The sequence below is a fragment of the Megascapheus bottae genome, chromosome 10, assembly GCF_031878675.1.
Source record: "Megascapheus bottae isolate mThoBot1 chromosome 10, mThoBot2.hap1, whole genome shotgun sequence".
NCBI classification, from domain to species: Eukaryota; Metazoa; Chordata; class Mammalia; order Rodentia; family Geomyidae; genus Megascapheus; species Megascapheus bottae.
The window spans coordinates 30,104,577-30,121,639 of record NC_143518.1 but is presented as its reverse complement, the minus strand read 5'-3'; the positions used below and the strand labels follow the sequence as shown (position 1 = coordinate 30,121,639).

Genomic DNA, 17,063 nt, shown 5'->3' with positions numbered 1-17,063 from the left:
AAAACCTAATTGATATTCATGAGAATAATAGAAAGAGATGATAAGAAGGAGGAAGGTGGTGATGGGGGGTGGTGATAGACGTACGAAAAAGAGGGAGCTGGAAAAGAAGGCAAATAGAAACCCATTAGAGGACAGCTGTAACTTAGTGGACAAGGGGGAGAAGAAGAAGAAGAAGAAGAAGAAGAAGAAGAAGAAGAAGAAGAAGAAGAAGAAGAAGAAGAAGAAGAAGAAGAAGAAGAAGAAGAAGAAGAAGAAGAAGAAGAAGAAGAAGAAGGAGTCGCATTAAAAAGAAGGGAGAGGAGATAAAACTGAAACTGGCAAAACTCAGGGTCCTGAGAAACTTTGCAAGAAAGGGGGCTGTTGAGGAAGATCAGTGGAGCCGGAGTCGTGGCTCTGCTCTTGAGCCCTGCCCGGGGAGGGACAGTATCTGTTTAGATTTGTGTCTAAATTTAAACCCTGATCCGGCCTCCCTCCCCGGCTCCCCTCCCGAAACCTCCGCCCTCGGGCCCTCAGTCCCTCCCTCCCCCTCCTCCCCCTTCCTCGTTCTCCGGCGCAGGGGCTCCCCGGCCCGGGCTGTCCTGCAGTGCAGCCCAGCGCAGCCCAGCGCGCGCACTGCCCTGTGCCCACCCCAGCCTGAACCTGGCCCGGGCTGTCCCGAGTGGAGGGGAGAGTGGGGATCCGGAGCTCCAGCCCCCCGAGAGCGGGCCTGCCCACCTCTGAAGGACAACTTAGAGGACATGGAGGTAAGGCACCCAGGCTGTGACAGGGGGGTGGGCAGTGAGCTGGGATCCGCGGAGCCCCCTACTCAGGCAGACGCCCTTGTGCAGCAAGGGAGTGCTCAGGCTCCTGGCTGCTGCCAAGAAGGGCCAGTGTGTGCTGCTCCAAGCCCAGGTGGCTAATTCAGGAGGATTGTCCCTGGTGGAGTCTGGGGGTCAGAAAGGGGGAGGGCTTGGCAGGGAAAGCCCTGAAGGGAGAGAAAAGGTCCTCCAGGAGCATTGTTGTCGGTGCGTTTTGTGCACGTGCATGCTTTCAAAAAGGAAAAAAAAGTTATGCTTAGCCAAGGTTGTGTCGGGTGTGCAAGGGTGAGACCCTGCTCTGCTACACCTTCTGAGAGGGGGTCCTGCATTCTTCTACCTTCATGGAGTTCAGACAACCACTTCTGGGGGTGGAGTGGCTATGCTGACTCCCAATTTCTCTCTCTGTCTCTGTGTCTCTGTCTCTCTCCCTCTCTCTCTCTCTCTCTCTCTCTCTCTCTCTCTCTCTCTCTCTCTCTCTCTCTCTCTCTCTCTCTCTCTCTCTCTCTCCCTTTCTGAAGATCTTCTTGAAACTGAGACCTGATATTTCACCATTTCACTCTAAATCAACCTTTGCAAGACCCAGGGCTTTTGAGAAAAGGAGAAGGAGTAAATGTCAGAGAGTTTTTAAGGTGATTCCCACTTGTGTTCAAAAGGAAACTGGGCTTCTCTCTAGGCTGGAGTCTGTAGCAATCATAGCGCACAGTAACGGCCATCTCCTTCCTTCACTGGGCTCCACACCTGAGCCCAGGTCTCTTCTGAGTTAGGCCCAGACCTCCTTCTGGATGTTCAACTCAGCCAGGAACAGAGCTCACCTGCAGGGAGTGGACAGGACCCTGGGATCTGAAGATAAATTTGCAAGGACAGATTAGGGTAACAGGTGGGATACACACCACAAAGCTCAGCAGGTGGGTTCCCAAGTCTACTGAACAACAGTGCAAGCTCAAAGCAAGAGCATGCTCGAAGTGGGTACTGCTGTAGGGCAGAAGAGAAAGATGGGTTCCCACACCCTACTTATTGGGAGAGACCTCCAAAGAAGCTGCTATGGATGCAGGTTCCTTCCTCAGGGAAAATAGAGTGTGCCTGAGGACTAGGCTGGACGTTCAGGAGATATGGACCAGACCCAAGAGGAAAGAAAATGTATAGACTTAGGTTGCTACTAGAACTTGCCCAATGCAAGTTTTAGCTTTGTTCTCAGGAAGCAGAAGGGCTCCTTCTGGAGGGAGCTTTTGCTTTCCTAAGATGAGGAAGGAACAGTGGGTGGCCAAGGCCCTGAAACTATCAGCTTAGCAACTTCCTGTGTGGCTTGAGGAGTGGGGGCATGAAAAGAGAAGGCTCTCCATCTACAAGCAGATATGTGTGTAGTAACTGAAAGGTACCCAGATCCATGTGTGCTGGGGATGGGAGGGATGAGGACTCCTGCATTTGCTGCAGGCTTTGCCGTCTGGGAGTGACAGTTCTGGGTCAAAATTGCAAGGAAAACAAAACACAAAAAATCTACTGCAAGTGCTAGTACCTGTGTAGGAAGGAAGTGAAGAGGTAAAAGAGGGGTGCGGAAGTGACAACTCACAGCCAGGAAGCAAACTTGTTACTGTGGGGCTCCACATGCAGGCATCAATTTGGGGAGGGGGGGTTCCTGAAAAAATCTCATAGTAAAACTCTCTTTTAAAAGGTAAAAACCCACCTTTAAGACATGACAGAACCATGAACTGAATTTCCTTACTTTCCAGTATTAGAAATTCAGATCAAAACATACTCAAAACTTCCTTTCTAGACTACATATACCTTGCTAGAAATATTATGGAAATCTCTTTTTTTAAATATTATTATTATTATTTTGTGCTGGTCCTGGGGCTTGAACTCAGGGCCTAGGGGCACTGTCACTGAACCTTATTGCTCAAGGCTAGCATTCTAGTACTTGAGCCACAGTTTTACTTCCAATTTTGGCTGGTTAATTGGAAATGAGAGTCTCACAGATTTTCCTGCCCAGGCTGGCTTTGAACCTCAATCCTCAGATCTCACCAGCCTCCTGAGTAGCTAGGGTTACAGACATGAGCCACGATACCTGGCCTTATTGTTGTTGTTGTTGTTATGCTGGTAATAATGCTTGACCTCAGGGCCTCACATTCTCACCTAGCTTTTCCACACTTGAGTGGAAAAGTAGGATTTCCAATGTGAGTCGCTGGCACCTAGTGACTTTATTATTATTATTTTAAGTCACTCTTATGCCATCATCAACATCAGTCATACCTCTGGAATACATGAGGTAAAGGCATCATCGGATCCTTGTCATTTAAACAATTCAGAATGTGAGACTCAGCACACCCTATCATATATAGATTCCACATGCATGTGCTAAATGACCCACTGCCAATAACTACAAGGTCTGTGTTCAGAGTAGATGACAGAAGACATAGAAGTTCTGACAGAAGGGTGGTAGTGAGAAGGAGAAGCAAAAGGGATGGATGGGTTCAGAGGAGAGAGCACACCAGCTTTGCTCAGTAAAGTAAACCAATTGACTGGACAAGAAAACTGAAAAGCAGTGCAAAAAGAAAAATGAAAGCGAGACAATAAAGCCACAGGACAACAGCATGTCATAGATCCTGGCCAAGCAAGTGAGTGGGAGCTGAAATCCAAGCCACCTGGAGGAAGGAATTAGTTTTTCTTCACACGAAGTCTCCTTAGCTGGGCCTCACTGAGTTCCTTTCTCTAATTCATACAGAGACTATCTACAGCCCATAAAGTCAAGGTTTACTAGTGTGTGACCCTGGATTCTCACCCAGAGAGGTGTTGTATGAAACAGAACAGAGGTGAAATACCAGAAGCGCAGTTAAGGGAATAAGCAAGGCAGTCAAGTTAGGGACACCCTTGGAGAGTCCAATCTGACTTCAAGAGAGGGTAAGACTGGAAAAGATGGAATCACCAGAGAGGCCTAGAGGTAGTTATTCTCAGGCTGGGGATGTAGCTCAGTGGAAGAGAACTTGCTTAGCATGTGTGATACCCTGAACTCTATTTCTTGTACTGAGAGAGACAGAGAGACAGGAGATCTGTATGAGGAAGATGTCTGACTAGTTAGTCTTCAGAGATCGCAGCAAATCCTAAATTTTCCAGTTACATTTTGTTTGATAAATTAACAGCAACCAGTAACCCCCCCCCCTTTCCCTCTCTCTCTCATGTCAGCACCTCTGGAAGTCTACCCAGATGCCTTCAGACTTTGCAGTGCCCCCAGAACATTTATTCAAACTAAGATGGAGAGCGGAGGTAGAAGCATACCTGTCAGTCTAGTGCCCTGCCCCACCCCCAGTCTTCTGGGGGACAGAGGTTATTTCTTACATGTCTAGAACCTAAGGAGAATCTAGGGCTGAATGTGTAAATTATGTTATTGAGATGGGAAAATATTAGATAATCTTTTCAGATTACATTTTTAGAGCAGGGTTTGCATTTTTACCCTGTTCCAGGCAGAGATTTGCAGTACTAATGTGTTTTCTAGAAAAGACAATAATTATTGATAAAAACCTAGAAGATAGAAATAAAGAGCTGGGCACTGGTAGCTCACACCTGTAATCCTAACTACTCAGGAGGCTGAAATCTGCGGATCACAATTCAAAGCCAGCATGGGAAGAAAATTCTGTCAAACTCTTATCTACAGTTAACCATCCCCAAACTGGAAGTGGACTTGTAGCTCAATAGTGGTAGAGCACTGGCCTTGACCAAAAAAGCTCATGGACGGTGTCTGATCTCTGAGTTCAAACCCCATGACAAACAACAAAAAAAGGAGAAGAGGAGGAGGAGGAGGAGGAGGAGGAGGAGGAGGAGGAGGAGGAGGAAGAGGAGGAAGAGGAGGAGGCGGAGGAGGAGAAGGTAGTGGTGGTAGGGGGCAGAAAAGAGAGAGTGCTAGAGATCGAGATGTTTAATAATTTTAGTTCCTTAAATATTAATTGTAGGTACTACCAGATAGCCCAAGGGTTCTTGAAAAAGTTTAATTTTCACTAACAAAATTCTTTATTTCTTCAACTAAATAGTATATAACAAATTAATGGTAAATAACTAAACTTATCTCCCCATAAGCACATTTCAATTTAGAACAAATAAAGGATTTAGTCCATGAAAATTAAATCATTGTCACTAAATAAGTCATAATTTTGGGGGGGGGGTGGACCATAAATGATTCCTTTTCCCTGATGCAATACCAAATCCTCATGAGATACTGTTTGTTATTCTTCCACTTATTCAATGTTTATTGGGCATTTATAACATGCCAGATCTTGTGTTTAAAATATTATCCTTAAAAATGGGATTATAGCTGGGTGCCAGTAGCTCATGCCTGTAATTCTAGCTACTCAGAAGGCTAGTTCTGGAAATCATGGTTCAAAGCCAGATCAGGCAGACAAATCAGACAAACAACTTTTATCTCCAATTAACCAGCTAAATGCCGTAAGTAGAGGAGCGGTTCAATTGATAGAGGCCAGCCTTGGTTGAAAAGCTAAGCAAGAGTGAGAGGCCCTGAATTCTAACCCAGTATCAACACCAAAATGATACATAAACAAAATAAAAGTGGTCTATCATTTCTTTTCAGCCTCAGTAGTAAGACAGGAATAAAGAAGGAGGTATATTTGCATAGACTGGGACATGGTACATTCCTTGTGTAAACTATGTTTTCATTCATATCTTTTTACCTCAGAGGTAAAAAGCAATCCTAGGAGAGGAGTCTAGAAGCTTTACAAGAAGATCATCCTCAGACGTCCCTATGAGGTGCTGGTAGAACCCATACCTGCCGGGTTTTGACCTCCCCTCTCGCTGAGCCATGTATCTGCTAGTTGGAGCTGGTGGGTCATTGTTAGGGACCTAATAGCCTCTAGAAGCTGAAGTTTGGCTCAGATACCCCCACATCCCTCTCTAGCTTCCAAGGGTTCACTAGAACCCTGGCAGAAGCCCTGGCTCCACTTAGCAGACATCTTCCATTTGTTAGGCTGCTATTCCAGGAAGAGTTTTGGGTAGTGACACTGGAAGGCCCCAGCCCTGTCACAGGAGGGTTTGAGTGTGCATTCCTGGGGTGGAGTCAGGTTTCTGAGCCTGACCTACAGCGCAGCTCCTCTCGTCAAGGAGAGCCTGAGCCAGGCTTGCGTGGTTCCGTGGGAAATCTGAACACTGGCGGCTCAGCAGCCCTGTAATCTTATCAGGGCCACAGGAGAAAGCATTTAGGTTCCAGAAAAATCTGAAGGCAGAGCTGCCTTCCTCCAGTGATAATGTCTGAGATTTGCAGAGGCAGTCTGACCATCCCTACTCACATCAGTGGAACAAAAATACTTTGGTAGAGAACAAGACCATTTCTAACCACCTGCTGCCCTCTTGCCAATGGGACAAACCCAGACATGGAGAGCTCAGGCTAAGAATGCAGTATGTCTTCAGATCTTTGGAAAGCCAACAGCTTTTTCTCTCATCTGGGAATAGTTCCACCTCTGGCTTGGGAGGTCAGGCAGAGGGGTGGTTCTCATAAAGTTTCATTTGTATAGCAGCAACATGTGGACGCTTTTATCTCTGAAAAAGATGATACAGTGATCCTGCTGGCCCACTACAGAGACTTAGCTGCCATCCACAAGTGCCCGGCGTCCATACACTCATCTCCTGTGTGGCTCCCAGATTCAAACCAGAGACAGCAATGCCCTCATGCCTTTGTCTTTGTGGGCAGGGAATACTCTATCTTTTTTCCTTTGGGGCTTTCAGAATAGTTATCTCCTGAGAATTGTGGAGACTGCCCAGCCTGTGAGGCTCAACCCTGTCCTGCTCTGGGAAGCAGTCACTGCTACCCCAACTCTCCATGGCTCCCCAGGAGAGGACATGTGTGCAGGTGGGGCTCTTACCTCCGTGTGAGCCCTCCCTGAAATGCCACTAAAGCTCATTCTCACAACCAGCTGGAAGCTCTCAAATGGAGACCCTGAGAAATTCAGATACTGGAGCTGACATTCTTCCAGACAAGACGTGAGCATCTGCATCACAGATGTCCCCATCCTTTGCTATGAATCTGCTTGCACAGATTCAAAAGCACTGCCTTGGAATCTTGTTACCTGTCATACACTGACCTCTTAATGAGGCTCGGCCAACATATATGGATCTTTTTCTGCCTACCAAGCACTGGGGACCAAAACGTGAGTGAGTCTCCTATCTTGCTGGCTCTCAGAGAACTCACAGTTTAACAAGGGGAGAAAGACTAAAACATGATTGCAGAATAGAGCAAGAACTTGGCCTCACAGAAGTGAGGTGATACCACCCATCCTGGGACTTCCAGAGCTTCCTATGAGACATGACCGCTGAGGAGAGTGTCGAGATCTGAATACGAGTTAAGCAGCTACAGAAAACTGAGGAAGAAATGTATTCCAATCAGATGGCAAAGGCAGGAAGGAAACCGTGGTGGTAGCGTGGCAGTGTGGTATGCCCAGCAACTACAAAGGGTTTATTCCTGGAAGGTCAAGTGCAATCAGACATTTGATGACTAGGTGGGAGCTACAAAGAAAAGAAAATTACATTTCCTGCCATAAAAGGAGCTTTCTTCTATTTAGGAAAAGGAAATATAGACACATGATGGGACTTTAAAAACAAAAGATACAATCTTGATAAGGGAAGTATGCAGAGTTCAAAAGCAGCTTCTTCTGTGGTGGGAGGTAGAGAACACTTACTTCCTCCACTGGAAAATTCTTCTGCAAGTGCTGCCTTTCCTCCTCCTGGCAGCTCCGAGGAGTTGACAGACACTCAGCCTCAGGGTGAGTGACTGCAGACTCACCTGTGTCCTGTACCCAGAGTCTTGCTGAGGACCTGGGTTTGAAACAGACTCTTGGCCCTGGACGAAGGCCTTTGATTAAGCACACCAAAGCCACCCTGAAGGCTCTTTCCCCTTCTCTGATGAGAAGCCTCAGGGAATACATCCAGCACAGAAGAAAGATTTCCTAGTCCCATCCCCGTCCACCTGCCGCCCCATGGTGGTGACACATCCCAAGTACACTGAAAAGCCCACATTTTTCCTCTTTACCTAGAGCAATCCAGGATGACCAACTAGTATCCAGTAGACCAAGGAGTAACCACTGACCACATCCATCAACCCCACCCAGCTAAAAAAGTGCACCAGAAACAAGAAGCAGAGCCTGTGGCTGCTATGACACTACCCCAGCACCCACCCCAGAGGGCACAGAAACTTCCATCCAATCACAGCCACAGAAGGCTTCAGGCTCCTCTTGGCCCCCCTACTAAGCCCCTATCCCCCAACAGCTCATTCCAAACACATGAGCTACATGGTCACTTATCCAAGCCTGCTGCCGCCACCCCCTCCCCATCTCAGCACTCTGAACTCCATTCCCAGGCCTCAGGTCTTGGGCTTGTCATGCTTTCGAGATATGTTTTGATGGATAATGGGAAAGTCATTGCTTGGCAGCCACGCCAGTGGAGTGTGGGAGAAACCTACAAAGCTTGTCATCACTTCTGAATACCTACTAGATGCAGATGTTTTGCATAAATGTACTTTTTAAAAACCCCTATGAAAATCCTAGCACATCTGTTTTCTGGCTAGTGTGCCCAGATCTGGAAGGTGATTATCAGAAGAGCCACATTTGAATCCATATTATTGGGTGGGATTGTATGTCTACTGTTCTTTTTCTTGGCTTTCTCCTGTCTTCCCCGACCTTGCCAGCCTGCTTAGTCTTTCTCCAGCTTAAACCAAGCCATGGGGAAGGCCAGAAGGATCAAAACTTAGAGTTTGCTTTTTGTTTTTTGGAGGGGAGGTGGTGCTTTGCTCTGTCTTCAAAATCAGGGCTTTGAGCTTGCTAGGCAGGTGTTCTGTCACTTGAGCCACTACCCCACTCCTAACCCTTTGTGCTTTAATTTAGTTTTGCTCAGGGTCTCATGCTTTTGCCCAGGTTGATGTTAGACCAGCATACACTTTCCAGATAGCTAGGATTGCAGGCCTGTACAACCATGCCCACTCTCAAAGATTGGAGTGTTTAAGGGTCAAGGGTATCTCTGGAAGAATCTGGTATAACCCTCTACGGGAGAAAGGAAGTGGGTTGGTTTTAATTTGATTTTTAGGATAAAAGGGTTTTGAAAACAAAAATGAACTTCAGTAATTTCTCAGCCTCCCCACCACCTTCATTTTAAAGGTGAGGGCACTGAATAGACCTCACCAATGGTCACACGTAGAGTCAGTTAGTGCCTGAGTCAGAACTACAGCAAAAATCTTTTGGCCTCCAGCACACTGCAGGACACATTTGGTCCACATGTTTAAATCGACTCCTGACTGTTTTATAGCTTCCGCAGCTCTGTGTGCTATCTTCTCCAGGCTTTCTGAAGTCTTCCACACTTTGGGGTGTTCAGTGTTCTCAGTCTATCCATCAAGCCCTCGTTTCTGTCGGGAGGAGAAAGATAGAAGAACAACAGCTCCTATTACCATTGTCTCAACAAGTGTTGAGAGACTCAGAACCAGGGTGAGGAGAGCTGACTCTGCCAGGTGCCACCCGACTCTTCCCTCACTGGCCTTCTTTCTACCTTGTGCTGAGTTGTTCTCAGGAATCTCTTAGCCCCTGTTTCCCGGCCGTATCTGAATCCTCTCATGGTGGCCTAGATTTGAATGCTCAGGAGTTAGAGGACAGAGATGATTCCAAATCGTTGGTTTTCCTAGGGTAAAGCATGAGAAATTAGGGGCCATGTCTAGTGCTCTGGGCAGGTGTGGAATGGCGCAGTGATGCCCAGATGAAGAATAAAAGCCAGGGGAATTGCAAATGTAGAAATGTTTAGGACTGCCCTAACAGGTAACCACAAACTGGGTGGCTTAGAACAACAGACATTTATTCTCTCCCAGTGCAGGAGGCCAGATGTCTGAAATCAATGTGTGGCAGGACCACACTCTCTACAGAGGCAGTGAGGAAGAATCTATTCCACTCTTCTTTTATATATTTCCTGCTGGCTGCTGGTTCTCTGGCCTGTGGCCATATCCTTCCAATCTTCGCTTCATCTTCTCTGAGTGTCTCCTACAGGGACATTTGTCATTGACTGGGTATGATCTCTTCATCTCAAAATCCTTAGCTTTAGGTGTGAAGACTTTTCCAGATAAGGTAGCATTCCTGAGTTCCAGGGGTTGAGAAGGAAGTGATCTTACTTTTTGGAAAGGGTACTCTTTACAGCAGGAAAACTTACTATCTATGTAGGGGCAGGGGTCTGGAAGGGTGAGTCCTTGGTTATCATTAGGTTATATAGTATTAGGTAGGTTGTAACTACCCCACCTCCTTCTACTAGCTATTCCTTTTACTGCTTTGTTCTCCATCCCCATACTGGTGCAAGTCTCAGCTCTGATTCTTTACTCAGCAAGCTGCAGTTGGGAAAGGAGGTCCATGTGGTGCTATGGGCATTTCCATAGAGCTGTGATCATCTCTCCTGATCTAGTCCCTTTCCACAGGGATAACTAAGGTCTTACCAGGCTGGGAAGAGCTACTCAAATGACAATGGGTCACCAATGTCTTTGTAAAGGTCCACGGCTTGCAAAATTATAAGGTGGCATTTCACACAATCTCATTCCAAACTGTCTTCTCAAATACTTTATACATTCACCGATCCTTTCATTCCTTTATTTAAAGATATGTTCTGTTCAGTTATGAAACGAAAATTAATTAGACATATTTCCCCTCAAGACCCGTGCAGTCTGAAGGTGGGGAGGGGAACCAAGATAAAAGAAATCAAAGAGTGATTGTTTCTGCAAAGAGAGTGAGTAAAGGTTCTGTTGCATAATTTACAGGACAGGCTAATTTTGCTGTAGCAAATAATGCTATAGGTTTTAGTGGCTGAAAACCATGAAGATTTGTGTATCTCTCACTCAGGCTACAAGTCTGTCAAAAGCTGGCTGAGGACTTTGTTCCATGTTGTTGATTATCTGAGACCAAAGCTGCTATGGAAGGATGTGGGTGTCATGGCAGAGTGGAGGAGAATTCCTTCAGCAGGACTTGTAGTGCTTGTCTCCATCACACAGCAGGGGATCTCTGAGTTGGGTCAAGTTGACCAAGGTCTGAGAAAGAAAACCATAGTCTACATAGATCCCTACTCAGTTCTAGTGGTTGGAGATGCTCTTCCGGACTGAAGTGGAGTCTGCTTTGCAAGCATGAAGACTGTTTCCCACAATGTCAACTCTTCTTCTTGCTTTATAGAGGCTAGCAGGTTTGAAGGGAAAGTCAGGGATATACTTTTTGCTACAGGAAACTATATCATAAAAATGTAAACATAAGGGCGGGGAGCGTGGCCTAGTGGTAGAATGCTTGCCTAGCATGCATGAAACCATGAGTTTGATTCCTCGGTACCAAATATACAGAAAATGCCAGCAGTGGTGCTGTGGCTCAAGTGATAGAGTACCAGCCTTGAGAATGCCCACAGACAGTCCTCAAGCCCTGAGTTCAAGCCCCAGGACTGGCAAAAACAAACAAAAATGTAAACATAAACCCTTAGATGCCATGGTTTAGACATTTAGATATAGGGGTATATATTTAGATATAAATGTTTAGATATAAATACCTTAGTCATGAAACAGCCAACAGTTCTTGATGGAACTTACCACCACCAAGAGGTAACATTTAGGGCTAGATGCCAGTGGCTCCACTTATAATCCTAGCTACAGGGGGCTGAGCTCTGAGGACTATAGCTGGAAGGCAGCCAGGGCAGAAAAGTCTAGGAAACTCTTATCTCCAATTAATCACCAAAAGGGGAGCTGAGCTGTGGCTGAAGTGGTAAAGAGTAACCTTGAATAAAAAAGCTCCAGCGTGGAGATGGGAGTGGGAGTGGGGCTTAGTATTGGAGAACTTACCTAGCACGCACGAATACTTGGGTTTGATTCCTTGGTACCACATACACAGAAATACTGGGAACTGGTGCTGTGGCTCAAGGGTAGAGTGCTAGCCTTGAGAAAGCTCAAGGACAATGCCCAGGCTCTGAGTTCAAGCCCCAGAACTGGCAGGAAAAAAACCTCAGGGTCAGTACCCAGGCCCTGAGTTCGAGCCCCTGTACTAGAAGGAAAAAAGACGAGGAGGAGGAGGAGGAAGAGGAGGAGGAGGAGGAGAAGGAGGGGGAGGATGGTGCCTCCTAGCTGGTGGTTTGGAAGCCTAGATTGCTCTCTGCTTCTGTGACCCTGTGCAGTCAGGCAAGTACACCCCTGGGAATGCCCAGTGAGGTGGGCAGTCTGGAACCTGAGGACATTTCCACTGCAACCAGGAGCTCCCAGAAACTCCTGGTAAGGGCACGTGTCTCAGGACACCATTGGCTGACAGTTGCACCGGGAAGACCCGATTTGCTGCTGGTGGTATGAGGTGGCTGCCATTGGATGATGTGCTATATATAAGCAACCACATTTTTTAAATAAAGTTAGACCTGCACCTTGAGTCTGATCTCTGGCGTCTGTGTTCCCGGGATTATTTGTGGGCTCCATCACCACTTCACGCTGCCCCCAAACATCCGAGAAGGATCCCGATGACGACCACAGAGAAGGAGGAGGAGGAGGGAAGATATCATAGCCCAGATGGCTTTTGGAATTTGGATATCATGTTGCTATGGCTGTACTAGCAACACAGAATTATCTACAAGGCTTTTTGATTTTAAAGCATAGTGATTTAGAGAATCTGATCAGGGAATCTTTTTTCCTACATGCCGTTGCATGATGTTGAGAATGATCATTTTCTTTCCATCAGCCTTGTTCAAAAGCCTTGCCTGTTGTGTCTATAGAAGGACCTAGGGAAAATCCTCCTATCAGTGATCCTGGAATTGGGCAGTGGAGCTTGAAGGTTATAATAGCAACTGGCTGACCACTGCCCTCTGTTCCTTTTGTCTAGTTATTGTACTTGTGATAGGCCAAGTATGGATGCTGTGCAAACTCGGGAAACATGAGTTTCACATCCACGGCCAATTACCAGCCTCAGTGTCCTGGTCATGAAGTTCTAGACCAGCCATATGGTCAAGTAATGGTGAAGAGAAAGGAGCTGCATTATGCCATATAGGGACACCATGGGAAAGCATTGCAGCCATCTCTAGAGAAGAGACGTGAGCTGAGATTTGAATAGAGGAAGCATGAGAATGGGGGCTGGTAATCAGGGGTGTAGTCACAATTGACCACCATCTCAGGATAGGGGAAGCTTGGGCATAATATGCAAGTTGTTGGAGACTGACAGTGAGGGTGGGAGTTGACTGGATTCATCACCAGACACGACCAGCCAGTGTTGTCCTTTCTGATTACAAGGTGGCTGGCTGCAAGATGAGTGCTCAGAGCAAAGACAGATGTAAGATGGAGGCAGGGATGCTAACCTTTTAATGCTCTTCTCAGTTAATTTGTTGGTCCAAGGAAGGAATCAGAGGTTTTAACAGAAAGCAGAGGTTTCTAAGTACCTGTTACAGTCAGTTCCTCCATCTGTAAAACTATTATCTGCTTCACTTACCTTCCAGGCTATTTTGAAAAGGAAATAATAGTTTGTACCTGTGATAGATCAGATAATTGATGTCATTAACCAGTAAAGTTAAATATCCCATAAACTTTGTGGCAGTAAACTGACATTATAAATAATTCCTAACAACCCTAAGTGTGTCCTCTAGTGGAAAGAGACAGAGGGAGAATAGGTGAAGAAGGGCAGATATGGAATGATGAGCCTTCCAATAGAGGACCAGGAGGCTGTATACCACATACAAGAGGCTCCGGTCTGTGCAGCAGTGAAAAGTAGAATGCTTAATACTTCTACTAAACTTTCTTTCCAAAGCACTGACCCTATATACGATAATCTCTGAAAGCCTCCATCGTGTGCATAATGTGTACCCCCAGGTAAGAATGGCCACTTCTCATGATCATGTGGAGAGACAGCATTGCTCCAGAGCAGAATGTCTGAGTCTGACTTTGCCATTTGGTAGCTTGTGATCTCCCTGTACCTTGGTTTACTCATTTGTAAAATGGCAATCCTAACCACACCTAACCACCTGAAAAGACTGTTATGATGGTTGAGCGAATTAATACTTGTGAAAAGCACTGAAAGCAGGGCCTGGCATACATTAGGTGTGAATGAACAAACTGTTCATTTGGGACAGAACAGATTTTCTTGTTGCGGGACAGGAGAGGGGCAGGAAGCTATCAAAAGTTCCTTCTAATACCAGAGGCTGGGATAGAGTGGTGGTTTGTGCAGACCACACACAAACTCATGCTGGCAAAGCTTGCTGGGCTTCCATAGGAGACCAGGCCTAGAAGCCATGCTGGACTGCTGCCCCCATCGCCTACATAAAACTCAGCTGGAGCCTGAGAGGTAAAGGAGGAGCTAGATTCACAGGAGACAGCAAGTGCATTTTGCACATTCACCCTGGAAAAGTGGTAAAAATCAAGAAGTAGAAAACTGGAAGGAAAAGAGCTCTCCTCCCCGCCCCCTTGCCCCCATCTGAGGGAAATACATTCCCAGACCCCAGGGGATGCTTGGAACCAGAGCAAGGACCACACCCTGTAATTTAATGCTTTTTTCCATCTTAACTAAGCACTTAGCACACATTGTGGCCATAACTTGTGCAGTTTGAAGCACAGCAGCAAAACTAGTGTGCATTTCTCTCTTCCTCCACAACTTGATGAACAGAAGATTTGGTTTTCATGGTAGACCTTAGCAACCTCAGAATACAACTTCCTTTTCTTTATTTCATGGAGAACTTGCACCTTATCGCTTAAAGGAAGTGCATTATGGCTTCTCTTTGGCACATCTGAATGACCAATCTTGCAACTCTTGCACTCTATCATTAAGTAAAAGAAGGCTGGCTCTTATGTGAGGTGCAACACCTGAACAGTTACAACTGGTAGGCAAAGCATGTCACGTAGTAGTGACCAGTAGCAGATGGTGAGCAGCAGCAGGTAGCGTAGACAGCACAGACACATCACCTAAAGGGAAGATTGTGGGCTGGGCAGCCAAGAGTGAGACAATGTGAGATTTCCCTGTGTAAGTCGGAACCCAGCCCAATTTAAAACTTTATAACTCATTTATTTCTGGAATTTTCCATTTGATATTCTTAGACAGCAGTTGGCCCTGGGTAACTGAAACCGAAGGAAGTGAAACTTGCACAAGGAGGGACCACTGTACAATTTCCCTTCCTCTCCCTGTCTTATTGGGACTTCCTGTTGTGTGATCTATCCCACCCCCTCCCCAGTCTCCCCACCACCCAACATTCCCCACCTCCATGAGGAATTCCTTCTGGGGAGCTGAACCAGGTAGAAAAGTCAGAGTTGTTGTTTGTTTCCCTAAGACAACTTCAAGGACTAGAGTGACAAACCACTTCAACTACAGCCCAACTCCCCATCTCAGGCCAGAGCTTCTGGCTGGACAAATGCCTTCATATACTAGCAAGGGAAGTCTGATTTCTCAAGTAGGCACATTCCTTGTATTCCCAAGGATTTTTATTTTCCTCACAAACTAAATTCAGAATAGGTAGGGTTACCTTGCGCAAAGTATTCTCCTTATGGACCCTCGGGTTTTTTCCTGAGCAAAGTCTCTAGTGGTAGGCCACTGCTCTCTATTCTTGGACCTGACTTGTTAAACATTTCTGTTAATGACTTGAATGAAAAATAGAAAGAATCCAGATGACCCACAGCTGGGATAGTTAATATGATCCATGACATATTCAAGTTTAAAATGATTTATATAGGATAGGACGCCAGGCCAAAACCAACATAATGAAATTAAACAGGGATGAATGTGAAATCCTCTGCTTAACTTTAGCGTAGGACAGACTCCACATGCATTTGCTCAATCATTCCAAAAATATTTGAGGGGCCTACTGCATTAAAAAAAAAAAAAGAAATGCTGCCCGGGGTGGGGTCTAAGAGACAGTAAAACATAGAGACAATAGCTCAATAACCTGAAGACTTAATGGTGGTGGGAGGGGATATGTCCTCAAATAAAGCAAGGCACAGGATATGCTGAAGCATTATGTAGGCAGCAAAACCACAGGGTTGAAAAATTCACAGTGAAAGAACATCCTCCACTCACAGTGGACAGGAGGGACATAGAAAACTGGGAAAGTTTGAGGGTTTTTTGTAAAGACTTTGGCAGTGGTAAAGAGACATGGTGCTGCTAAAATGGAGGGTATGGGAATCACACTGGTGTGGGGGGGGGGAATTGGGGTCTGGAAGACTGGATGAAACAGCTGAGAAAGACAATGCTTCCTCAGCTTTCTCTTGGAGGACAGGAGCTGGTACTGTGGGGCTCATGAGGTGGTTCATGCCTGTAATCCTAGCCTCTTAGGAGACCAAGATCAAGAAAGATGCCAGTTCTGGAGCACAGCCAGCTTCTTGTTATTATTTCCTAAATAATTATAAAACTACAATCAGAAGAGAATAGCCTTAGAAAATCCCACGATTTTGTATTTGGCTATTTTCTGTACTTTATTTTATAATATTAATTTACTACAAAAAAAAACCTTGAAACATCTTACAGGTTAAACTGTAAACATTTAGCATGCAACAACTATTAACTCCTTTTTTCCTTCTTTCTTTCCTTTCTTCCTTGTGTCTTCTTTCCTCCTTCCTTACTTCATTCCTTCACTCTCTCTCCTTTTCTCATTCCCTCTTCTCTCTTGTTTTTAGTGAGGGAAATATTAAACCCAGGACCATACGCGTGCTAAACACACATTTTACACTGAACCATATCCTCAGTCCCATTTTCCTTTTCTAGCTCTTTCATTCCTTAATTTTATCTCTTGTTTTCATTAAAAAAATAAGAGAGAGGAAGGGTTGAAGGCATGTCTCAAATGGTAGCATGCCTGCCTAGCAAACCCGAAGGCCCTGAGATCAAATCCAGAAAGAAGAGGGGGAAAAAAACCCTTTTCCCCAGTAAAATAAAATGATAACCCCTCTGTACAACCTTAATAATAAAAAATAAAATTATTTTTAAAATGGTAAAAGATAATTCTAACTATAACTACTAACAGCTTTGTGTAGATTTTCTTAGTCATGTACCTGATTGTGACGTAATTGCAATCACTGTACTCTTGCTTTTCATTTGTTATTTATAAGATAATATCCTGTTCTAAAAGCCATATAATGAATGATTGTTGTCCTTAATGTACTATATTATCGCTCATCTCTTTTGCTGTCCCTTGGTTATCTCATATTGTTACAGTATCTCACTTTGTTATCTGATATATTGGATATATTTGTATTTGGTTATTTGAAATTGGATAGGGAAGGGGGGAAAACCAAGATGGGGGAGTGGGGGGGAGGGAAATGGGGACCAAGACATGTGA

At 45.4% G+C, this 17,063-nt stretch overlaps 1 protein-coding gene across 1 annotated transcript in view; it reads left to right on the top strand.

The window, feature by feature from the left end:
- Positions 1-555: 555 nt before the first annotated feature.
- The window catches only part of Rcsd1 (RCSD domain containing 1), a 53,901-nt gene continuing 37,393 nt past the window's right edge, over positions 556-17,063 (top strand). The window contains exon 1 of the mRNA XM_090340525.1: positions 556-743. Coding sequence (XP_090196651.1) covers positions 738-743 — 6 coding nt within the window. The 5' untranslated portion in view covers positions 556-737. The remainder of the gene's footprint in view (positions 744-17,063) is intronic.